Source organism: Anabas testudineus, chromosome 5, assembly GCF_900324465.2.
Source record: "Anabas testudineus chromosome 5, fAnaTes1.2, whole genome shotgun sequence".
Taxonomy (NCBI): Eukaryota; Metazoa; Chordata; class Actinopteri; order Anabantiformes; family Anabantidae; genus Anabas; species Anabas testudineus.
Window position 1 is genome coordinate 24,313,880 of NC_046614.1, and position 23,960 is coordinate 24,337,839.

Here is a 23,960-nt window from a genome sequence, read left to right on the forward strand (position 1 = left end):
TTCTATGCTCATGGATTTAATACTTATTCAAAAAATTTTTGTAGAGCTTGTTTGATATGTTGTAAACATAATGTACAGGGGAATGTGCGACCTAAAAGAGGGCATTTCCCACAGGCAAAGCATCCATTTCAGTTCCTACACATGGACTTTATTGAACTAAACAAATGCAACAACTATAAGTACTGCCTTGTACTGATCTGCCCCTTTTCTAAATGGGTAGAGATCGTACCAAGTAAACATGCCGATGCAGTAACAGTAGCTAAAGCTATATGTAAATAAATTTTGCCAGAGCATGGGATCCCAGAGGTCATCTATAGTGATAATGGAGCACATTTTGTGAACGACGTCATAAAACAGATGGCTACACATTTGGGAATCACTTTAAAGAACCATTGTTCATATCACCCCCAGAGTGCTGGGTTGGTAGAACGGACAAATGGCACGATCAAACTAATATTGAAAAAGACTATGACCATGGCCTGATTGTTTAGACTTAGTAAAGACATATATGAGAATAACTCCTACTGGAGACGGGTTAACCCCGTTTGAGATCATCTATGGGAGACCCTTTGTACGCCCCATCTTCACAGATGTGATAGAAAAGCCAGAAGACACTTACACTTTAGCAGATTGGATGTGTAGAATGTTGAAAGAGAAAGAAGTTGTAAATGCAAATAATCTGCCAGATGGTGATTTGTCTTCACAGGATTCAGCTATTAAGCCAGGCGACCAGATCCTGATAAAGGTCATCAAAAGAAAAAACTGGTCCTATCCAAGGTGGGAAGGTCCCTACACTGTCCTGCTCACCACACCCACTGCAGTGAAGATGAACGCGCCACGTGGATTCATCAAAGCCACTGCAAAAGAGTAATTCCCCTGGTTGGCACTGCGTAGGGGTGGAAGTCGACCGGTACCAAAACCTTTGGTCGCTGAAGAAACCAACTGATCCCCGCGTCCCAGCTATGGCACCAGGGGTAAAACTCATAGCAGCAATATGCACTGTCGTGGTAGCGGTTTTCTTTTTTCTGTATGAGACCGGACTCCTTACTGGGAAGCCGCCAGACAACAGACCAACCTACCTCAACCTAACCAAGCGATGGACAACAACACCTATTGAAGACTGGGCCTGGAAAAACCTGGACACTGAGCACGCACACCCATTTGAGACCAATATGTGGTATCGTTATGCCAAAGTTTTAGCCAACTCCTACAGGTAATGAAGAACTGTTTCATGATCATGACATGGATGCACCCCAGCTTGATCAGTATGAGGATGCTATGTAATGATGCATACATTGAAATTAGGAGACTAAGTGATGTATTGTTGATGCTTCATAGTGAATCCTTATAATGACAAACAGGGGGAAATGTTAGAGTAAAAATGATTTACTCAGTGATAATTATCTAATTCTCTTATTACATTTTCTAATGAGCAATTCAACATATAGAAAATCAAATGTTCAATTATATTTAGAATTTAATTAATATAATCCAGTCTTTAAAACATGAATAAATGTGATTACATTTTTTCCAGCTGTATTTATGACTCTAACATCAACGAAAAAATATTTGAATAAAAACAGGAAACATAAATGCATAGTCGTGATCCTTCCAGTATCAGAAACACAGAGTTAATGCTTTAATATATTACTTTAACATATCACACCATGTTGTCAGCTGGAGGAAAACATGTTTATGTCACTCTACATAACCTACAGAAGATTTTATCTTGTTACGTTGCTGACTGACAGAATTAAAAGTGTGTTTAAAAGAGCTGGTGAGGACCTGATGTTAATCAGAAACATTAACATTAAGAGGACTAACATTAGGTGATTCTCTGGAAACGTTCTTTTCTGATCATCGCTCTCTTTCACAGCACAGCATGGTTATGTATTGTTATTCCTGCTCTATGAGTAAATGTGTGAACCTCTGTCATTGTGCTAAATGCTACAAAGCTAATAAACCACACAGAACAACCATGTAGACAGATCTGTTCGTTTACCTCTTTAATGACCTGTGCTCCTCTGTTTCTTTAGTTTTTCTGAGTCTGTCAGAGAGAAATTAAAATAGAAACAAAACAGAAAGAGAAATGGATTCATGTGACCACAGTTAAACCACAGTTCGGATTTGTTGTTAGATTTTAGACTTTTCATTTTTTAGTTTGTTAATTTATATAATCGTACTATCAAGAAAAGGTGTCAAGGTTTATGTGAAGAAAAGAAGAGAAACTTCTTACGTTTGTAGATCAAAACCACAACGAGCAGAAGAACCAGCAGAACGACACAGGTGCGAACAGCAGTGACTGCAGTCATCAGAGGTCCAGCTGCAGGAACTAAAGCAGACGACAGGAGGACGAAGAGCTGTTTTAAAACCACATCAACACATCGATCTCATCCTGAAGATCCATGTCAGATCCACATGTTCTCAAAAAGCTGTTCAGTAATGAGACAGTCGTCGTCCTTACAGAAAACTGAACCACTTTCTCACCTGGAGTGTCAGTGAATGACGTTGAGTCGACTGAAGGGATTTTAACTGAGGGTTCTGCTGTGGTTGGAGTCACTGAAGCTACAAATAAGAGATTACAAATAGAAAACAACACATAATTAATACAAGTTACAACTAACAGTGAAAACTTCTACATTATGTTAAGAACATAGAATCAACTGATCCATGACACTGAAGAATCCGACTGTGACCCTGAACCATTATAATGTGATGAAGACACGTCTCTGGTCACTATGAAGAGTTTTGTAGTAAACAACTGGGAGTCGTCAGCACATGATTCTAATTCCACAGTTTGTGGTTCAGATAAAATAAAAACTCGACAGTAGCAGTAGAGATGTTAATTACTGAGCAGCAAAGAGAACTTGGTGGTTGCTCATGTGACATGACTGCTCCCAAGCTTTGACAACTAACGTCTACAGTAAATAATGAAGGATGATCTCTGCCTCTGGACAGAAATCACTGAAGTGATGCATCGTTGAACACGGAGGACTAGAACAACATCCAGGTCCAGGGAGGAACGATCATATAAAATACTTGAGAGGCAGCTAATTTCTGGTTTGACTGAGAAGTGAGAAGAGAGATAAGGTCACAAGAAGCAGAGTCGACCTCTGTGTCATGTTCGTTTGTCTGAACCTTGAGGAAACCTGCTGTTTTTATTATACTGAGGTTCAACATGTCTCCACGTTTCCCTGTCTGCTTGTTTCTCACATATTAACTCATCAACACTAAATGAATTAAAATTCCCTCTCAATATACAACCTCTAAATCTAGCCACAGGGGTTGCAAGCCAGTTACTTCTGTGCCGGTCCCAAGCCCGGATAAATAGAGAGGGTTGCGTCAGGAAGGGCATCCGGCGTAAAAATTGCCAAAATAACCATGCGAATCATCAATAACACTTTCATACCGGATCGGTCGAGGCCCGGGTTAACAACGACCGCCACCGATGCTGTTAACCTACAGGATGCCGGTGGAAATTTGACTACTGTTGGTCGAAGAAAGAGGGGAGGCAGAAAGGTTCGTGGTCAGAGAGAGAAGGGAAAAGGCAGGAGCATAGGTTTGAGAATAGGGACTCTTAACGTTGGCACAATGACAGGGAAAGGCAGAGAGCTGGCAGACATGATGGAGAGAAGAAAGGTAGATGTTCTGTGTGTGCAGGAGACAAGGTGGAAGGGCAGCAAGGCACGTAGTATCGGAGGAGGATTCAAACTGTTCTACCATGGTGTGGATAGGAAGAGAAACGGGGTAGGAGTGATCCTGAAGGGGGAGTTTGTGAACAATGTTCTAGAGGTAAAAAGAGTCTCAGACAGGGTGATGAGCATAAAGCTAGAAATTGAAGGGGTGATGGTGAATGTAGTTAGTGAGTATGCTCCACAGGTTGGCTGTGAGTTAGAAGAGAAGGAGAGATTCTGGAGTGAGTTTGATGAGATCATAGAGAGTATCCCCAGAGGAGAGAGAGTTGTTGTTGGAGCAGACTTCAATGGGCATGTTGGTGAGGGCAACAGAGGTGATGAGGAGGTGATGGGCAGGTTTGGTGTGAAGGAAAGGAATCTGGAAGGACAGATGGTGGTGGACTTTGCTAAGAGGATGGAAATAGCTGTAGTCAACACTTACTTCCAGAAGCGAGAGGAACATAGAGTGACATACAGAAGTGGAGGTAGGAGTACACAGGTGGAGTACATCCTATGTAGACGAGGTCATTTGAGAGAGGTTAGTGACTGCAAAGTGGTGGTAGGAGAGAGTGTAGCCAGACAGCACCGCATGGTGGTGTGTAAGATGACTCTGGAGGTCAGGAAGAAGAAGAGAGGGAAGACAGAAAAGAAGACCAAGTGGTGGAAGTTAAAGAATGAAGAAACTTGTGAGGAATTCAGACAGACGTTGAGACAGGTTCTGGGTGGTCAGGATGAGCTTCCAGATGACTGGGAAACTACAGCAGAGGTTATCAGGGAAACAGGTAGGAAGGTGCTAGGTGTGTCATCTGGAAAGAGGAAAGAAGGTAAAGACACTTGGTGGTGGAATGAAGAAGTACAGGAATGTGTCCAGAGGAAGAGGTTGGCTAGAAGGAAGTGGGATGTAGAAAGGACTGAGGAAAGTAGACAGGAGTACAAGGAAGCGCAGCGTAGAGTGAAGAGGGAGGTGGCAAAGGCCAAACAGAAAGCTTACGATGAGCTGTATGACAGGTTAGACACAAAGGAAGGAGAGAAGGACTTGTACAGGCTAGCCAGACAGAGAGATAGAGATGGGAAGGATGTGCAACAAGTAAGGGTGATTAAGGACAGAGATGGAAAGGTGCTAACAACCCAGGAGAGTGTGCAGAAAAGATGGAAGGAGTATTTTGAGGAGCTGATGAACGAGGAAAATGACAGGGAAAGAAGGGATGAAGATATGGATGTTGTGGAGCAGGAAATAGCAGAGATTGGAAAGGATGAGGTGAGGAAGGCTCTGAAAAGGATGAAGAGTGGAAAGGCTGTTGGTCCTGATGACATACCTGTGGAGGTGTGGAAGTGCTTAGGAGAGACAGCAGTGGAGTTTCTAACCAGTTTGTTCAATAGGATTCTGGAGAGTGAGAAGATGCCTGAGGAATGGAGGAGAAGCGTTCTAGTTCCGATCTTTAAGAACAAGGGTGACACGCAGAACTGCAGCAACTATAGAGGAATAAAGTTGATGAGCCACACAATGAAGCTGTGGGAAAGAGTAGTGGAAGCCAGGCTTAGGAAGAACATGGAGATCTGTAAGCAGCAGTATGGTTTCATGCCCCGTAAGAGCACCACTGATGCCATTTTTGCTTTGTGAATGTTGATGGAAAAGTACAGAGATGGTCAGAAGGAGCTGCATTGTGTCTTTGTAGATTTAGAGAAGGCGTATGACAGGGTGCCGAGGGAGGAGCTGTGGTACTGTATGAGGTCGTCGGGAGTGGCAGAGAAGTACGTCAGAGTAGTTCAGGACATGTCTGAGAGAAGTATGACGGTGGTGAGATGTGCTGTAGGTCAGACAGAGGAGTTCAAGGTGGAGGTGGGACTACACCAAGGATCAGCTTTGAGTCCCTTCTTGTTTGCTATGTTGATGGACAGGCTGACAGATGAGGTCAGACAGGAATCTCCCTGGACAATGATGTTTGCGGATGACATTGTGATTTGCAGTGAGAGTAGAGAGCAGGTGGAGGAACAGCTAGAGAGGTGGAGGTCTGTTCTGGAAAGAAGAGGCATGAAGGTCAGTCGTAGTAAGACAGAATACATGTGTCTGAGAGGGATCAAGGTAGAAGCGTTATGTTACAGGGGGCTGAGGTGAAGAAGGTACAGGAGTTTAAGTACTTGGGGTCAACAGTTCAGTGTGATGGAGAGTGTGGAAAAGAGGTGAAGAGGCGAGTGCAGGCAGGTTGGAGCGGGTGGAGGAAAGTGTCAGGAGTGTTGTGTGACAGAAGAGTGTCAGCAAGACTCAAAGGAAAGGTCTACAAGACAGTGGTGAGACCAGCTCTGCTCTATGGGTTAGAGACGGTAGCAGTGAGAAAGAGACAAGAGGCTGAGATAGAGGTAGCAGAGATGAAGATGTTGAGGTTCTCCTTAGGAGTGACCAGGTTAGACAGAATAAGGAACGAGTACATCAGAGGGACGGCTCACGTTGCCTGTGTTAGCAACAAAGTCAGAGAGGCCAGACTGAGATGGTTCGGACATGTTCAGAGGAGGGATAGTGAGTATATTGGTAGAAGGATGTTGGAGATGGAGCTGCCAGGCAGGAAGACAAGAGAACGACCAAAGAGGAGATATATGGATGTTATAACAGAGGACATGAGGTTGGCTAGTGTTAGGGTAGAAGATGTTCATGATAGAGTGAGGTGGAAAAGGATGATTCGCTGTGGCGACCCCTGATGGGAAAAGACAAAAGAGAAGAAGAATATACAACCCCTAACCCTAACTATATATATCTGAAAAGGTGAGAATGACTAAATCCTACAGTTTCTCTCTTTAGAACAGAGGAAATGACTCTGCTGCAGGTGAACGTCACCATCTATCAATAAGCCTCCTGTAATCTGAAGGAGTCAGATTATATTCAGACAGTAAAATGATGTAAATACTCACCAACAGTCAAAACCAGTTTGTTGAAGAACACGTTGCTGCGTCTGTCACTGGTTTCTGCTCCACACCAGTATGTCCCAGTGTCGTCTGCTCTCACATCTCTCACTGTTACTGTGATATTTCTCTTTTCTTTATCATCATTCATAGAAAACCTCCCAGTGTTTTTCTCTGTGCTGCTCACTAGATGTTCACACACAGATGGATCTTCTCCCTTACAGATGAATGTTATACTGGGAGCACTGGTTGAGTAACTACACCAGTAAGTGAGAGTCTGTCCAACAGATGAGGACTTTTCATGGACAGTAATGTCTGTAGACAGAGACAGTTATTGATTATTATACTGAGAACGTTCTCACACTCTGCATTAACTCACAGTACATGTACATGTACATGCAGTACACCGTATATGTACTTGTACCTGTTGAAATAGTATTTCTGAGTTTTCTGTTAATGACTTTTATTAAATATTAAATATGATCCAGTCGTGTCCACTGAACCATCTCAGTGTTTTAACATGAACTTGTTAAATCAGCTGTTGTGTTGTGTCATGTTTCACCAGTTAAACCAGTTTCATTAAAAACACCAGTAGATAAAGTTCAGTGTGTCGTAGATGTGAAGTCCTCACTCTGAACCTGCAGCTGGATTTTAGTGAGACTTGATCCGAGTCCACACCAGTAGACTCCATCATCCTGTGAGGACACGTCCCTGATGGAGATGCTGCCGCTGTTGGTGAGAGTGAACCTGTTTGTTTGTGGAGAAGGTCCTGATGGTAAAATGTTCTCACAGTTGGAACCGTTCTGTCTGCAGAAGAACTGGACTGTGGACTGGTGGTTTCCACATGGGATGGTGGTTTCAGCTGATCTGTATGTAGTTTGAATAGATGTCTGAGTCATACAGTCGTCTGTAAATAAAACAGAAATAAAACCTGTAAATTCACTGTAACACTGTTTTAACACATGATGAAAACAGTAAAATGTTTTTTCATCATTTTAATCCTCGATGTATCTGATTGAATTACTAAAGATAAAGTTAATTATTATTAAACAACAATAAGAGTTTTTCAGACAGTGTAATGATCCTTCTGACACTTAGACTCTGACTTCTCACTGTTCAGTGTTGGTGACTATTCAAAGTGTACAAAGACACTAGAGGACGAGACGTTATGTAGGTTAAAGAGGAACTTTAGGAAACTTTACGTCACTGACGGAAAGAAAAGGAAATAAGAATAAAGCTTTGTACATATGAAAAAAGAAAACACAGTTAAAAAGTGTTTTAACAAAGATTTTAAGATGATCTTACATTTTTCCACTCTCTCAGTATCAGGAGTTGAGCTGTGTGTTCGGTAAAATCTACACTTGAACTCCTTCCTGTTGAGTTGACGCTGTAGAAAAACCAGCTTGAGTTCTTTGTTTCTTGTGTCGTGAAACAGGAAAAACGTTCCTTTGTTTTCCCACATGTTTGTTTTTGTGCTTCGTTCAACACGTCCACGATGATCAACCTCAACTATTTGGTATTTTTCACTTCCTCCATAGTCAGATACAGCCCATGTTTCATCACATGTGCTGACAGATGAAGTTTCACAGCCTGTAGGAGAAAACTTCATGTTACCTTAAATTCTGAAATGTTTAAATATTCAGTTTATCAAACAAACATAAACTGAATAAAACTGAATTTTCCATAATTTCCTTTTTAAAGCTGTAATTGTTTAGATGTGTAGGTTTTTGAGCGTCTGTTAAATCACATGTATTAACTGCTCTGTTGTGAACATGAGTCAGATGTGGTACAGTAGGTTCAACATGAAGATCTCATAACATAACATCAGTACATTTATTTATTATATGATTTACTTTGAAATAATAACATTTAAATTGAATTCAACACTGATATAATCAGAATATTTTCACATGTAACATTTAATCACTAACATTTACATCAGTAACTAATTTAACTTCACTCAGCTGATTCTAATTAAATATTATTAGGTGTTAATAACAGTTTTACCTGCCGTCAGTGAGAGAACGAGGAGAAGGAAACTCTTCATGTTGGTTTTTGCTGCTGAGGTCTCAGGTTCCTGGTTCTTTATGTCCACTCTGTTCAGTTCGTCTTCAGTTGATTGGTGCTTATTTCTGTGTTTCCTGAATTTCTGTCTCATGTTTTCTAAGAACTGTTCACTCCCACAGTCTGTCCTCCCCCTCTTATTTTTATGGTTTTCACAGTAAAATAAATAAGTCATAGAGTCCATTACCAATCTTAGGGAGTGATCAGGTGTCTGTGATGTCACAGTATTTTAATAATTAAATCCTGTCAGTCCTGTAAATTAAAAGTTAAATGATCAATCACCTGTTTGTTGATGTCTCTGATCACTTCTTCTGAGCTCTGTAACCTGCCTCAGGTGTCTCCTGGATTTGGATCTATTTTCTTTCTGCTTCCTGTTGTTTGCTTTAAATAATCATTTGATTTCATCTGTTTCTCTTCAGATTCGTCACCTGGTGTATTTTTCTACCTTTAACTTTAATTAATAATAATGAATTTATTAGTTTGTCATTGATGTTGAGCAGCTCCATAAACTACAGGACTTCAGTTTCCTCACATCTCACAGTCTGGTAGAAACAGAGGAACAACAGAGACAGTGGTTCAGATTTGTACGTGTTTTATTTCATTTTATTATATTTACACTTTATTAATCCACACTAAAGTTCTGTCTTCTCCACATTTGTTCAGTAGGAACAGGGACTCGTCTGCATTTGGGTTTTATCTTCATTGTGGTTCACAGACAACTTGTGACAATCAAAAAGCATGAAATAGTTTAATAATAAAACAGCAACGAGCAGCGTGAACGTTACAAAAACATCAGTCAAACAACATATATATCTCTCCTACTCCACATCCTGAACGTCTCCTTACATCACATTTACAAGTTAAGTAAAGTTAAGGTCTGACGACCACCTATGAACAGCTGCTCACACCGATCATAGCCTGTCACTGTTTCTAATGCACAATACAACATATAGTAAATGTTAAAATAAAATTAATTTTATTTTTTATATATATTTATAACTCTAACACACTCTAACAAAAAATATTTGACTAAAAACAGGAAACATACATTTATTTATGTATGTGGAGTCGTGCAGGAAGGCAGAGGGGTTTGTGGGAAAGTTGGCGTAAGATGTTAATGCAGGTCCTGAGTCTGGCTGCTGGGGGGGGGTGTTGTACCTCTGCATAGTCGTGATCCTTCCAGTATCAGAAACACAGAGTTAATGCTTTAATATATTACTTTAACATATCACACCATGTTGTCAGCTGGAGGAAAACATGTTTATGTCACTCTACATAACCTACAGAAGATTTTATCTTGTTACGTTGCTGACTGACAGAATTAAAAGTGTGTTTAAAAGAGCTGGTGAGGACCTGATGTTAATCAGAAACATTAACATTAAGAGGACTAACATTAGGTGATTCTCTGGAAACGTTCTTTTCTGATCATCGCTCTCTTTCACAGCACAGCATGGTTATGTATTGTTATTCCTGCTCTATGAGTAAATGTGTGAACCTCTGTCATTGTGCTAAATGCTACAAAGCTAATAAACCACACAGAACAACCATGTAGACAGATCTGTTCGTTTACCTCTTTAATGACCTGTGCTCCTCTGTTTCTTTAGTTTTTCTGAGTCTGTCAGAGAGAAATTAAAATAGAAACAAAACAGAAAGAGAAATGGATTCATGTGACCACAGTTAAACCACAGTTCGGATTTGTTTTCAGGCATTTGTTTTTTTTAAATTTTTATTTATATAATCGTACTATCAAGAAAAGGTGTCAAGGTTTATGCGAAGAACAGAAGAGAAACTTCTTACGTTTGTAGATCAAAACCACAACGAGCAGAAGAACCAGCAGAACGACACAGATGCGAACAGCAGTGACTGCAGTCATCAGAGATCCAGCTGCAGGAACTAAAGCAGACGACAGTAGAAACACATTGTTAAAGACAAACTGGATACTGAAGAATAAGACCTGGATTCAAACACTGAACTATCTTACGTTTGTAGAGATGTTTGATCTGCATCATAGAAGCAGACAACATGATTATATCCAACATGAACAGAAAATATGACGAGATCATCAACACCTTCCTTTTTCTTTAACGTCTGGTGTGTAGAACACGTTTATGTGCATGTTCATGTGGTCGACTGTCACCAGTCAGTGTTGGCATCTTAAGGTCTGGTTGAAAATAGAAACAGTAAAGCTGTGCTAGAATTAACATTAACATATTTACAGCTAATTTATCAAGTGGTGACATCAGGTGATTTCTGTTATTTTAGCCAGTGACTAAAAATAAGAAGCAGCTACAGATGTTTTCAGCAGCTGTTTGCTTATTTAAGATAAGATGAGATGTTCTGCTGCCTCTGTATGAATTCAGCAGTCACAGCTGCTCTCAAGACAGGAGATCCAAACAATTCCAATAACTATAACTGTAGTAATGGAATTGAGTAATTTAAATATTCCACAATGATAAAAGTAGCACAATGACACAAGTTGGTGAATTTTCCTTATTTCTGGAGCAGTGTGAACTACAACATAATCTGATTAAGATGAAATGCTTAAACCTGATACAGAGAACCAGAAAATTACCTATTAATTTATTATTATATGTTTATTTATTATTTACAATCTTAAATAAGATTGTGTGGCTAAAGTATGTGAACGTGTGCCTTCAGTAACTGGTGTGAACGTCTCCAGTAACTTTGTTGACTGAAGGATCAGGAGCTGTAATCGAGGCTGTTGTTGTTGTTGCAGGCACAAAACCTAAAATAACAGATTACAGATATAAAACATGATCAGATGTTCATCAGATGTTCTCGTGATGAATCCAAACTGTAACCAGCTTGACAGGGATTCATAGAAACAGCCTGACCTTCAGTGCGTTTTCCACCTGGAGTCTTAGTAGATGTAAACTGAGTTGGAAAAACAGAAGCTGTAATAGAGGTTTATATTAAAGACATATTAATAAAAAGTATTTTATATTAAAAAAATACAATTTGGCAGATCTTGGCAAAGCTAAAAACAAATCTTTGTTAATTTCTTTTATATGGGACTGATACTTTTAACTATCAGTGTTTTTTTAAACTGTTTGTCTCAATTGTGGTTTACATAGGATCTATGGAATACCATGTCCCAATAACTCCATAGAAGCCTCCAGTTAATTCAAAATGCTGCAGCAAGAGTTCTGACTGGAATTAGGAAGAGAGATCATATTTCTCCCATGTTAACTTCTCTCTATTGATAAAATGTTAGTAGATGTCTGATACTCACCTTTAACCTCCAGTTGTATTTTCTCAGACCTGCTCTGTAGTTTCCATCATTTGATTTTCCTCCACACCAGTAGACTCCAGCATCCTGTGAGGACACGTCACTGATGGAGATGTTGAATCCACTGTTGGACTTTATGAGAGTGAACGTCCCGTTTGACTTTGAAACAGATGTCGTTGATAAAATTTCTTCACAGATGAAATCGTTCTCTTTGCAGAAAACCTGGACGTCATGTTTGTTTCCTGTGTTTTCACATGTGATGGTGGTTTCAGCTGTTCTAGACGTAGTTTGAGTAAATGTCTGAAAGACCTCGTCATCTGATGACAAAAAAAGTACATTAAAAATTTAAATCTCTCTCCTGTCTGAATCTGTTCTAAGTGACTTTTAATATTTTAAATTTAATTGGTTGAATAGATGATGAACTGAAAGATTAACTGATTTAGTGACTCTAGTTAATATATCTAGTTTATAACAACATTTTATCAAATGAAAACTCAGCTCAGCAGACAACATGTATTAATTGAAAGGTCTGTTCTGTATCTGAGGTCACAGCAGCTCCTCAGTTCATCTCTCTGAGACTGAGGAATGTGAGCACTGGTGTGATGAAAACCAGCTTGTGTTCAATATGAAGAAGAAGAAGAGATGATGTTTGATCCAAACTGTGTGAGGACAACACGACTAGAATCAGTCTAATGTACAGAAAAATGCTGCTGCACTTCTTACCAACACCCAGTTCCACTTTGTTGGATTCTAATGTTGAGTTGTGTCCTTGGTAAAATTTACACTCGTACTCCGCAAAATCCTCCTGTTCAAGTTGTTTGATGACCACTCTGAGGTTTTTGTTTTTTGTATCATGGTACAGAGAAACTCTGTCGTTCTTTTCCCACTCGTCGTTCTTGTTGCTTCGTATTGTTCTTTTATTTTTAGCAATAACTACTTCAGGATCTTTGTATCTAGTGATGGTTGTGTCGGGATATTTGCAGGTGAATTCAAACCATCCTTTTGGACGTCCCTTTACTTCAGATGAGGCTTCATAGACTGTAGATCAAAGAAAACAGTTCATGCTTCAGATTCTGGAATAATTCATGTTCAGTAATGTGAACAAAACCTAAACTGTGTGAAAACACATATTATAGAGATATTAGATTAGATAATATTCAGTATTAGAATAAGAATAACTGTGACACATGGTCCGTTTTTTAGGATTCATTACTATGTCGAACCAAACTATGTGTAGAAACCATTTTACTGTAAGAGGCACGGTGATAAGTTAGAGGAGCTTCTTTCTCAAAGCTCTGTGATCCTACTGAAACCACAATAATATTACATCACTGCAGTATTTGTCACTGTTTACTGTACCTACTCACCCTCATCAGCATTATTCATACTACATATATGACCATATATATACTTCAACCATTCTTATACTCACCACACACACCACTTGTTTATGACACCACCTACGCTGTAGTACACACTCATTCATACTTAAACTCTATCTATAAATAATAATGAATATTTGTACTTATATTCAGATACTAACTGTACTCCTTTGGCTGTGTACCTGTACTGTGTCAGTCAGTAATCTTCAGTATCAGTAATCGGGTATTAATGATAGTTTTACCTGCCATCAGTGAGAAGACGAGGAGAAGGAAACTCTTCATGTTGGTCTTAGATGCTGAGATCTTAGTTTCCTGATTATTTATAATCTCTTGGTTGTTTCAGCTTCCTCTTGTTGGTTTGTGTCTAACATTTGATTGGTGCTCATTGACGTGTTTCCTGAATCAGTCTGTAGTTTTCTAAGAAGTTGTCACTCTCATGTTTCTGTCTATTCTTCTCCTTTTTAGGTTCCAACTTGTATGTTTACTGGTTAGCACAGTACCAACACCATAAGAATGTAACTAACACTGTTACCTAACAGGATAAGTTGGGTTCTGTTCTATAATGTTATCAAGTCTAGTCCAGAAAGATGTTTAGAAACCCTGCAGACAGCTTTTGTTTGTCTTCAGCTGCTGCTGCTTGGTTGTAAATTGGTCTCTTCCTCTGTCATCACACAGTTTGAGTGAAGAAGATAAAAAGCTGCTTCAGATAAAAAAATGTCACGTTCTGTGGTTTTAAGGAGCACATCAAGTATTTTAATTAAATAAACAAAAGCTTTTACAGCTTCTGCAGATCGACCACTAATAATACAAATTTTGAAGCACATGAACAAATAAAGCATTATGATAATCCTGTCTTTACCAATAGAATTAGTGATGGAAATATTAGAGCAACAGTTTCCAATGTAACATTAAGACTGTTTATGCTGTATAATAAAAAGAATAAAGAAGATAAAAACATGATGTTGGGCACCCCAGGTGCTTGTTGTTTCTGGGTGTGATCGAATTCTCAGTCAGAACGTCTGAGTTCAATCTGCATGTTCCTCTATAAACCAATCACTAAATGTTTACTGCTCCCTCATGCTTCATCTTTGTTGTTGAGACGAGGAAGAAAACAACTCAAGTAAAAAAAAGACCTGTACCTGTTTAAAACCTCTAACCTTGATCCATTCATTAAAATCTTGGAAGATGTGTGAAGATTAAAACTAACTCTCTTTATGTTGGTAGGTGAATCATGTGGTGAACATCAACAGATCCAAACATGATTAACACAGATGTTTGATCTAAATCACAACAGTTCATCATACTTAAAAAACTATGAAATAAATGTAGTTAGAGGTTTTTTAATCAAGAACCCTAAGGTGTAATGTAAAAGTGGCTTCATCTCGGCACAGATATCAGCTGGTAACAAACACTTTTATTTTAGCTGCTGCAGATTCAGCAGTAGAAATATGCATTTACAGCTGGTTTCATCAGGTGGTGACAGGCAGTGAGAGCTGTTGTTTACTTGTAAAAAGATGATAAGATGAGACACACTGCTTCCTCTGTATGAGGTAGCATCACCACAGAAGAGTTATGATCATCTCTGCAGGAATTTAACACGGTTCATGAATTATTTTAGACAAACTTTAAGGCCAACACTACCCTATACCCAGAGATACAGTAAATACATGCACAGATAATCTGGAAATTGAGTCATGGCAACTGGACTTCACTACTCATCAAGTAGCTTCTTCAGTCTGAAGATAGTTGGTTCGAGACACTAATTTATGCTCCAGGTTTGGTTTCCCTCCACCCCTGAGCTGAATAGAAGTGTTAGGTTGTTAGATTTGAATTCAGCCGACCCGTTCTGTTTGTACTCTTGTTACTTTCCTGTATCCTGTTGTTGTATTTGAACATTTCTTGGTCAGTATAACAAACCCTCCAAAGACTCGTCATCTTTAACCCTTCAGCTCTAAATGACAGTTCAGTAGAACTCCTCTTCACACTGTTGTGCCTTGAATACAGTCAGAGGAATTTCCACACCACCACATGAACATTAATCCACCGACACCTTACTTCTGCCTCCCCATATCCTTAATTTCCCACCTGGCTGTGATGGACTGACGACTCTGCTTGTTGTCCAGTGATAGCTAGGATTGGCTGTAGCAACATCCAATTCATTTTAGTTCTGGGTTCTTCACTTAGTTTACACCGACCAGCCCCAACATTCAGTCCATGACCATGTTTTATTTTTATTTATAAATCTTCTGAAGATTCACACCAAGTCACAAAGCTAAAATAATCTCAAACAGTTTTTTTGAATATGACAACTTCACCGTAGTCAGATGACCTCACAGTCACCAGACCTCAGCCCAATAGAGCACATTTGGGATGTGTTGGAATGGGAGATTTGCATCATGGATGTACAGGCAATAAATCTTTAGTGACTGTACGAAGTTGTGAGGACGCAACAAAGGGGACACGAGTATAACGAACTGCATTGACGCAGGCAAACTAAGTAACACACTGACCAAAAACAAAGTACCAACAGAAATGCACAACTGAGTATGTACCAAATGTGGTACTGTAACTAAAGGCACAGTACAAGGCACCACCCGGTCGTGTCTCTAACTACTCACACTTTGTAAGCAATGACTCAAAGTTGAGTTCTGCTTGTCGAGTCACTATAAAAAACAGTGAAATCATTGAACCTTTTTTTTTTTTCATTCTACTTTTGAGGTCAAAACATTTCGCTACTCGTCCAAGTAGCTCCTTCATCCTTTAAGCCACTTCATGTTGTATGAAGTCAGTGGAAGCACAGGTTTTTTCCTTGTGTCTGCTCTGCTCTGTGCAGCTGTGTTCTTTTAAAGCTCTTGGAGAAGAATGGAACTATGAGAGCCACGGTTCTCATCACTATATACTGAACAGAATTTGTTGTTCGAGTCCAACTTCTCAGTGATGAACTGACAGAAGCTTCAGTGGCTGTGAGCCGAGAGAACCAACAGGAGACGCTGAGCAGCCAGTCCAGGATTTAGATTTGGATGTGTCTAATTTTTGTTGTGGATTTAACGTGAGCTTTAATATAGGAAGAAATCGGTAACTTAACTTAATCTAAACAACTAATTTAAGTGATTAAAGTAGGTTAAAACCTGTTTGGAATGATGTTAAACATGTTTGAGAGAAATTTTGCTGTTTCTGTGAATCTGTTTGGATTTTAGTTTGTCTCATAGATAAAAATCACAAAGTTCCAGCTGAGTGTCGTTACTTCAGAATCAGACGTAGTTCTGAGATGTTGACTCCAGTTTAGCTTCATTCGTCAAGTGTCATGACGGTTTACTTGTGTGTTTTTGACAATTATTAAGACGAGTTCTTTAAATCAGCATTTCACTGTGTGACCTCATTGAGTTTGAAGGCCTGAAAGAGAAAATGACCTGCGGCAGTGGTGAATGCAGATGAGGAAAAACCTTTAAACATAAAAAACATTGTGCTGTGGGCTGTGGTTTTACTATTTTAAAAGGTAGAAAGTGATTTAAACAAATAGAAATTGATGGTTCCAGTTTCTGCAGATTTACAAATAATAATACTTAATTATTTTCAGCCAGTCTCTTTATCAAACAGAGTATTTGTAATTGTATTCATTGTATTTGAGTATATTGTGCACATCTCCTTATATCAGATTTAAAAAGATGCTCAAGAAAACAGAAACATTATGTTAAACTATAGTTCCAGTCAGTTGTATGATCCAGTACAATAGTGACAGACAGGGTTAATGTGAAGGATGTCGACTGGTCAGCAGCTGGTTTTGGGTTCATCACACTTGTTTTGGTGGGATGAGGATGGAGCGGTGCGACTGTACAGGTGCAGGTCGAGTGGTTTTACAGGTCCTCTGTCTCATCACGGCTTCAATTCAGTGTGGAACGATGAAAAGTGTCCAGTTGGGTCTGATGACAGTCAGCCTCTTTGTTACTAGCTGCATTTTTCAGAGTTATTTAGAATAAGACCTGAATTCAAACACTGTCTTATGTTCGTAGATGAATCACAAGATGAACATCAGCAGCAGAAGCAGATCCAAACAGAGACACAATGGTCAACACAGATGTTTGATCTGCATCACAGAAGCAGAAGACAGTGTTAGATCCAACATGAACAGAAAATACCAACATCACCTTCCTTTAACGTCCAGATCAGTTTGTGTGAAGCATTTTCCTTTTTCTAAATGAACTCTTTGTACGTAGATTATTATTATTTTTTAACGAAGGTCTTTTTTATATAAAGAACAGTAAAAGACTCAAATTAGATTCTGAACAGGATTCAGGCCAAATTACTATCAAATGTTTTTCCTTAATAATTATTAATTAATCATCAAACGTCATCGTCATTAGTTATCAAACATCTCCCTCTGTAGGAATTCAGGAGTTCAACACAGTTCAAAACTATTTAACTAATGTTATTAATTCAACTTTACCTTGGTAATTGTAAACATTGAGTTAAACTAGTTGTTCACAGTAATGTTATGTATGATCATATTTCCAATGGCATTTTTGAGTGTGACACATTACAAACTAATCGCTCTCAGGGAGGAAGATTCAACATCTTAAACAACTCGGATACTTTTTTAATCAACTACAAGTTAAAACACAAACACCACTGTGATGATAAGAAGTTTCTAGATCTTGTAAATTTTACTTAAACTCGATCAGAATTTCTTTAAAGTTCTAAAACCAGATGGAAGAAACAAAAAGGGACTCTTACTCATTTATTTATGTTGGGATCAAATCAGCTTCAACTAAAAGGAAGTTGTATTTTAAGGGATGTTTTCATGAACCATGTCAGGTTTAAATCTTCCTGCTGCTTCTTCTGTCGTAGTTTCAGAAAAACAAAGTGGACCGAGTACGAGGATCAGCTGAAGCTGTTGGAGGCACTGAAAATAAACAGTTTACTTTGTCTCTGAAATATTATAAAATAAATATTTATATTCTAGAATAATATAATAAAGAAAGCAGATGATGTTGACATCAGGAACCAGAAGAAGACAGGACTCAATAAAGAAACATGGACTGTTTAACATTAACATTTAACTGCTGCAGGTGAACGTCTCCATCTGTCAATAAGCCTCCTGTAATCTGAAGGAGTCAGATTATATTCAAACAGAAAAACGATGTAAACAGTCAAAACCAGTTTGTTGAAGAACACGTTGCTGCGTCTGTCACTGGTTTCTGCTCCACACCAGTATGTCCCAGTGTCGTCTGCTCTCACATCTCTCACTGTTACTGTGATATTTATCTTTTCTTTATCATTATTTATAGAAAACCCCCCAATTTTCTTTCTGCTTCCTGTTGTTTGCTTTAAATAATCATTCGATTTGATCTGTTTCTCTTTAGATTAGTCACCTGGTGCATTTTTCTACCTTTAACCTTTATTAATAAAAATGAGTTCAGTTCTCACGGAAACAGAGGAACAACAGAGACAGTGGTTCAGATTTGTACATATTTAATTTCATTTTATTATATTGACACTGTATTACAACATATATATCTCTCCTACTCCACATCCTGAACGTCTCCTTGCATCACATTTACAAAGACACTCGAGTTAAGGTCTGACGACCACCTATGAACAGCTGCTCACACCGATCATAGCCTGTCACTGTTTCTAATGAGCAATTCAACATATAGAAAATGTTAAAATAAATCAAATGTTCAATTATATTTAGAATTTAAATAATATAATCCAGTCTTTAAAACATGAATAAATGTAATTACATTTTTTCCAGCTGTATTTATGACTCTAACATCAACGGAAAAATATTTGAATAAAAACAGGAAACATAAATGCATAGTCGTGATCCTTCCAGTATCAGAAACACAGAGTTAATGCTTTAATATATTACTTTAACATATCACACCATGTTGTCAGCTGGAGGAAAACATGTTTATGTCACTCTACATAACCTACAGAAGATTTTATCTTGTTACGTTGCTGACTGACAGAATTAAAAGTGTGTTTAAAAGAGCTGGTGAGGACCTGATGTTAATCAGAAACATTAACATTAAGAGGACTAACATTAGGTGATTCTCTGGAAACTTTCTTTTCTGATCATCGCTCTCTTTCACAGCACAGCATGGTTATGTATTGTTATTCCTGCTCTATGAGTAAATGTGTGAACCTCTGTCATTGTGCTAAATGCTACAAAGCTAATAAACCACACAGAACAACCATGTAGACAGATCTGTTCGTTTACCTCTTTAATGACCCGTGCTCCTCTGTTTCTTTAGTTTTTCTGAGTCTGTCAGAGAGAAATTAAAAAAGAAACAAAACAGGAAGAGAAATTATTCATGTGACCACAGTTAAACCACAGTTCGGATTTGTTGTTAGAATTTAAACTTTTCTTTTTTTAATTTGTTAATTTATATAATCGTACTATCAAGAAAAGGTGTCAATGTGTATGTGAAGAAAAGAAGAGAAACTTCTTACGTTTGTAGATCAAAACCACAACGAGCAGAAGAACCAGCAGAACGACACAGATGCGAACAGCAGTGACTGCATTCATCAGAGGTCCAGCTGCAGGAACTAAAGCAGACGACAGGAGGACGAAGAGCTGTTTTAAAACCACATCAACACATCGATCTCATCCTGAAGATCCATGTCAGATCCACATGTTCTCAAAAAGCTGTTCAGTAAGGAGACAGTCGTCGTCCTTACAGAAAACTGAACCACTTTCTCACCTGGAGTGTCAGTGAATGACGTTGAGTCGACTGAAGGGATTTTAACTGAGGGTTCTGCTGTGGTTGGAGTCACTGAAGCTACAAATAAGAGATTACAAATAGAAAACAACACATAATTAATACAAGTTGACAGATTCCTGTAAACAACAACAACAACAGTAAAAACTTCTACATTATGTTAAGAACATAGAATCAACTGATCCATGACACTGAAGAATCCGACTGTGACCCTGAACCATTATAATGTGATGAAGACACGTCTCTGGTCACTATGAAGAGTTTTGTAGTAAACAACTGGGAGTCGTCAGCACATGATTCTAATTCCACAGTTTGTGGTTCAGATAAAATAAAAACTCGACAGTAGCAGTAGAGATGTTAATTACTGATTACTGGTTGCTCATGTGACATGACTGCTGCCAAGCTTTGACAACTAACGTCTACAGTAAATAATGAAGGATGATCTCTGCCTCTGGACAGAAATCACTGAAGTGATGCATCGTTGAACACGGAGGACTAGAACAACATCCAGGTCCAGGGAGGAACGATCATATAAAATACTTGAGAGGCAGCTAATTTCTGGTTTGACTGAGAAGTGAGAAGAGAGATAAGGTCACAAGAAGCAGAGTCGACCTCTGTGTCATGTTCGTTTGTCTGAACCTTGAGGAAACCTGCTGTTTTTATTATACTGAGGTTCAACATGTCTCCACGTTTCCCTGTCTGCTTGTTTCTCACATATTAACTCATCAACACTAAATGAATTAAAATTCCCTCTCAATATACAACCCCTAAATCTAGCCACAGGGGTTGCAAGCCAGTGACTTCTGTGCCGGTCCCAAGCCCGGATAAATAGAGAGGGTTGCGTCAGGAAGGGCATCCGGCGTAAAAATTGCCAAAATAACCATGCAAATCATCAATAACACTTTCATACCGGATCGGTCGAGGCCCGGGTTAACAACGACCGCCACCGGTGCTGTTAACCTACAGGGTGCCGGTGGAAATTTGACTACTGTTGGTCGAAGAAAGAGGGGAGGCAGAAGGGTTCGTGGTCAGAGAGAGAAGGGAAAAGGCAGGAGCGTAGATCTGAGAATAGGGACTCTTAACGTTGGCACAATGACAGGGAAAGGCAGAGAGCTGGCAGACATGATGGAGAGAAGGAAGGTAGATGTTCTGTGTGTGCAGGAGACAAGGTGGAAGGGCAGCAAGGCACGTAGCATTGGAGGAGGATACAAACTGTTCTACCATGGAGTGGATAGGAAGAGAAACGGGGTAGGATTGATTCTGAAGGGGGAGTTTGTGAACAATGTTCTAGAGGTGAAAAGAGTCTCAGACAGGGTGATGAGCCTAAAGCTAGAAATTGAAGGGGTGATGATGAATGTAGTCAGTGGGTATGCTCCACAAGTTGACTGTGAGTTAGAAGAGAAGGAGAGATTCTGGAGTGAGTTTGATGAGGTCATAGAGAGTATCCCCAGAGGAGAGAGAGTTGTTGTTGGAGCAGACTTCAATGGGCATGTTGGTGAGGGCAACAGAGGTGATGAGGAGGTGATGGGCAGGTTTGGTGTGAAGGAAAGGAATCTGGAAGGACAGATGGTGGTGGACTTTGCTAAGAGGATGGAAATGGCTGTAGTCAACACCTACTTCCAGAAGCGAGAGGAACACAGAGTGACATACAGAAGTGGAGGTAGGAGTACACAGGTGGACTACATCCTATGTAGACAAGGTCATTTGAGAGAGGTTAGTGACTGCAAAGTGGTGGTAGGAGAGAGTGTAGCCAGACAGCACCGCATGGTGGTGTGTAAGATGACTCTGGAGGTCAGGAAGAAGATGAGAGGGAAGACAGAAAAGAAGACCAAGTGGTGGAAGTTAAAGAATGAAGAAACTTGTGAGGAATTCAGACAGACGTTGAGACAGGTTCTTGGTGGTCAGGATGAGCTTCCAGATGACTGGGAAACTACAGCAGAGGTTATCAGGGAAACAGGTAGGAAGGTGCTAGGTGTGTCATCTGGAAGAAGGAAAGAAGATAAAGACACTTGGTGGTGGAATGAGGAAGTACAGGAATGCGTCCAGAGGAAGAGGTTGGCTAGAAGGAAGTGGGATGTAGAAAGGACTGAGGAAAGTAGACAGGAGTACAAGGAAGCACAGCGTAGAGTGAAGAGGGAGGTGGCAAAGGCCAAACAGAAAGCTTACGAAGAGCTGTATGACAGGTTAGACACAAAGGAAGGAGAGAAGGACTTGTACAGGCTAGCCAGACAGAGAGATAGAGATGGGAAGGATGTGCAACAGGTAAGGGTGATTAAGGACAGAGATGGAAAGGTGCTAACAACCCAGGAGAGTGTGCAGAAAAGATGGAAGGAGTATTTTGACGAGCTGATGAATGAGGAAAATGACAGGGAAAGAAGAGAGGAAGATGTGGATGTTGTGGAGCAGGAAACAGCAGAGATTGGAAAGAATGAGGTTAGGAAGGCTCTGAAAAGGATGAAGAGTGGAAAGGCTGTTGGTCCTGATGACATACCTGTGGAGGTGTGGAAGTGCTTAGGAGAGGCAGCAGTGGAGTTTTTAACCAGTTTGTTCAATAGGATTCTAGAGAGTGAGAAGATGCCTGAGGAATGGAGGAGAAGCGTTCTGGTTCCGATCTTTAAGAACAAGGGTGACACGCAGAACTGCAGCAACTATAGAGGAATAAAGTTGATGATCCACACAATGAAGCTGTGGGAAAGAGTAGTGGAAGCCAGGCTTAGGAAGAAGGTGGAGATTTGTGAGCAGCAGTATGGTTTCATGCCCCGTAAGAGCACCACTGATGCTGTTTTTGCTTTGAGAATGTTGATGGAAAAGTACAGAGATGGTCAGAAGGAGCTGCATTGTGTCTTTGTAGATTTAGAGAAGGCGTATGACAGGGTGCCGAGGGAGGAGCTGTGGTACTGTATGAGGTCGTCTGGAGTGGCAGAGAAGTACGTCAGACTAGTTCAGGACATGTATGAGAGAAGTATGACGGTGGTGAGATGTGCTGTAGGTCAGACAGAGGAGTTCAAGGTGGAGGTGGGACTACACCAAGGATCAGCTTTGAGTCCCTTCTTGTTTGCTATGCTGATGGACAGGCTGACAGATGAGATCAGACAGGAATCTCCCTGGACAATGATGTTTGCGGATGACATTGTGATTTGCAGTGAGAGTAGAGAGCAGGTGGAGGAACAGCTGGAAAGGTGGAGGTTTGCTCTGGAAAGAAGAGGCATAAAGGTCAGTCGTAGTAAGACAGAATACATGTGTCTGAACGAGAGGGATCAAGGTAGAAGCGTTAGGTTACAGGGGGCTGAGGTGAAGAAGGTACAGGAGTTTAAGTACTTAGGGTCAACAGTTCAGTGTGATGGAGAGTGTGGAAAAGAGGTGAAGAGGCGAGTGCAGGCAGGTTGGAGCGGGTGGAGCAAAGTGTCAGGAGTGTTGTGTGACAGAAGAGTGTCAGCAAGACTCAAAGGAAAGGTGTACAAGACAGTGGTGAGACCAGCTCTGCTCTATGGGTTAGAGACGGTAGCAGTGAGACAGAGACAAGAGGCTGAGATGGAGGTAGCAGAGATAAAGATGTTGAGCTTCTCCTTAGGAGTGACGAGGTTAGACAGAATAAGGAACGAGTACATCAGAGGGACGGCTCACGTTGCCTGCGTTAGCAACCAAGTCAGAGAGGCCAGACTGAGATGGTTTGGACATGTGCAGAGGAGGGATAGTGAGTATATTGGTAGAAGGATGTTGGAGATGGAGCTGCCAGGCAGGAGGGCAAGAGAACGACCAAAGAGGAGATATATGGATGTTATAACAGAGGACATGAGGTTGGCTAGTGTTAGGGTAGAAGATGCTCATGATAGAGTTAGGTGGAAAAGGATGATTCGCTGTGGCAACCCCTGATGGGAAAAGACGAAAGAGAAGAAGAATATACAACCCCTAACCCTAACTATATATATCTGAAAAGGTGAGAATGACTAAATCCTACAGTTTCTCTCTTTAG

The 23,960-nt window shown here is 40.0% G+C and overlaps 1 protein-coding gene across 1 annotated transcript; it reads right to left on the reverse strand.

Moving 5' to 3' along the window:
• Positions 1 to 1,607: 1,607 nt before the first annotated feature.
• Positions 1,608 to 7,901, reverse strand: LOC113155366 (CMRF35-like molecule 6). Its single transcript, XM_026350053.1, has 6 exons — positions 7,875 to 7,901; positions 7,201 to 7,476; positions 6,579 to 6,884; positions 2,488 to 2,565; positions 2,237 to 2,332; positions 1,608 to 2,047 (listed from the first exon to the last, which is right to left on the reverse strand). The coding sequence occupies exons 2-6, from the start codon at positions 7,466 to 7,468 to the stop codon at positions 2,007 to 2,009; spliced, it is 789 nt and encodes a 262-aa protein (XP_026205838.1). The 5' UTR covers positions 7,469 to 7,476; positions 7,875 to 7,901; the 3' UTR covers positions 1,608 to 2,006.
• Positions 7,902 to 23,960: the final 16,059 nt, after the last annotated feature.

Bases quoted from the DNA above. Each gene is read 5' to 3' on its own strand.
- LOC113155366 (XM_026350053.1), bottom strand. From the start codon at position 7,468: ATGACTCAGACATCTATTCAAACTACATACAGATCAGCTGAAACCACC. The intron at 2,566-6,578 runs GTGAGTATTTAC...TCTTATTTGTAG, and splicing joins CAAACTGGTTTTGACTGTTG to CTTCAGTGACTCCAACCACA. The intron at 2,333-2,487 runs GTGAGAAAGTGG...CGTCTGCTTTAG, and splicing joins GTCATTCACTGACACTCCAG to TTCCTGCAGCTGGACCTCTG.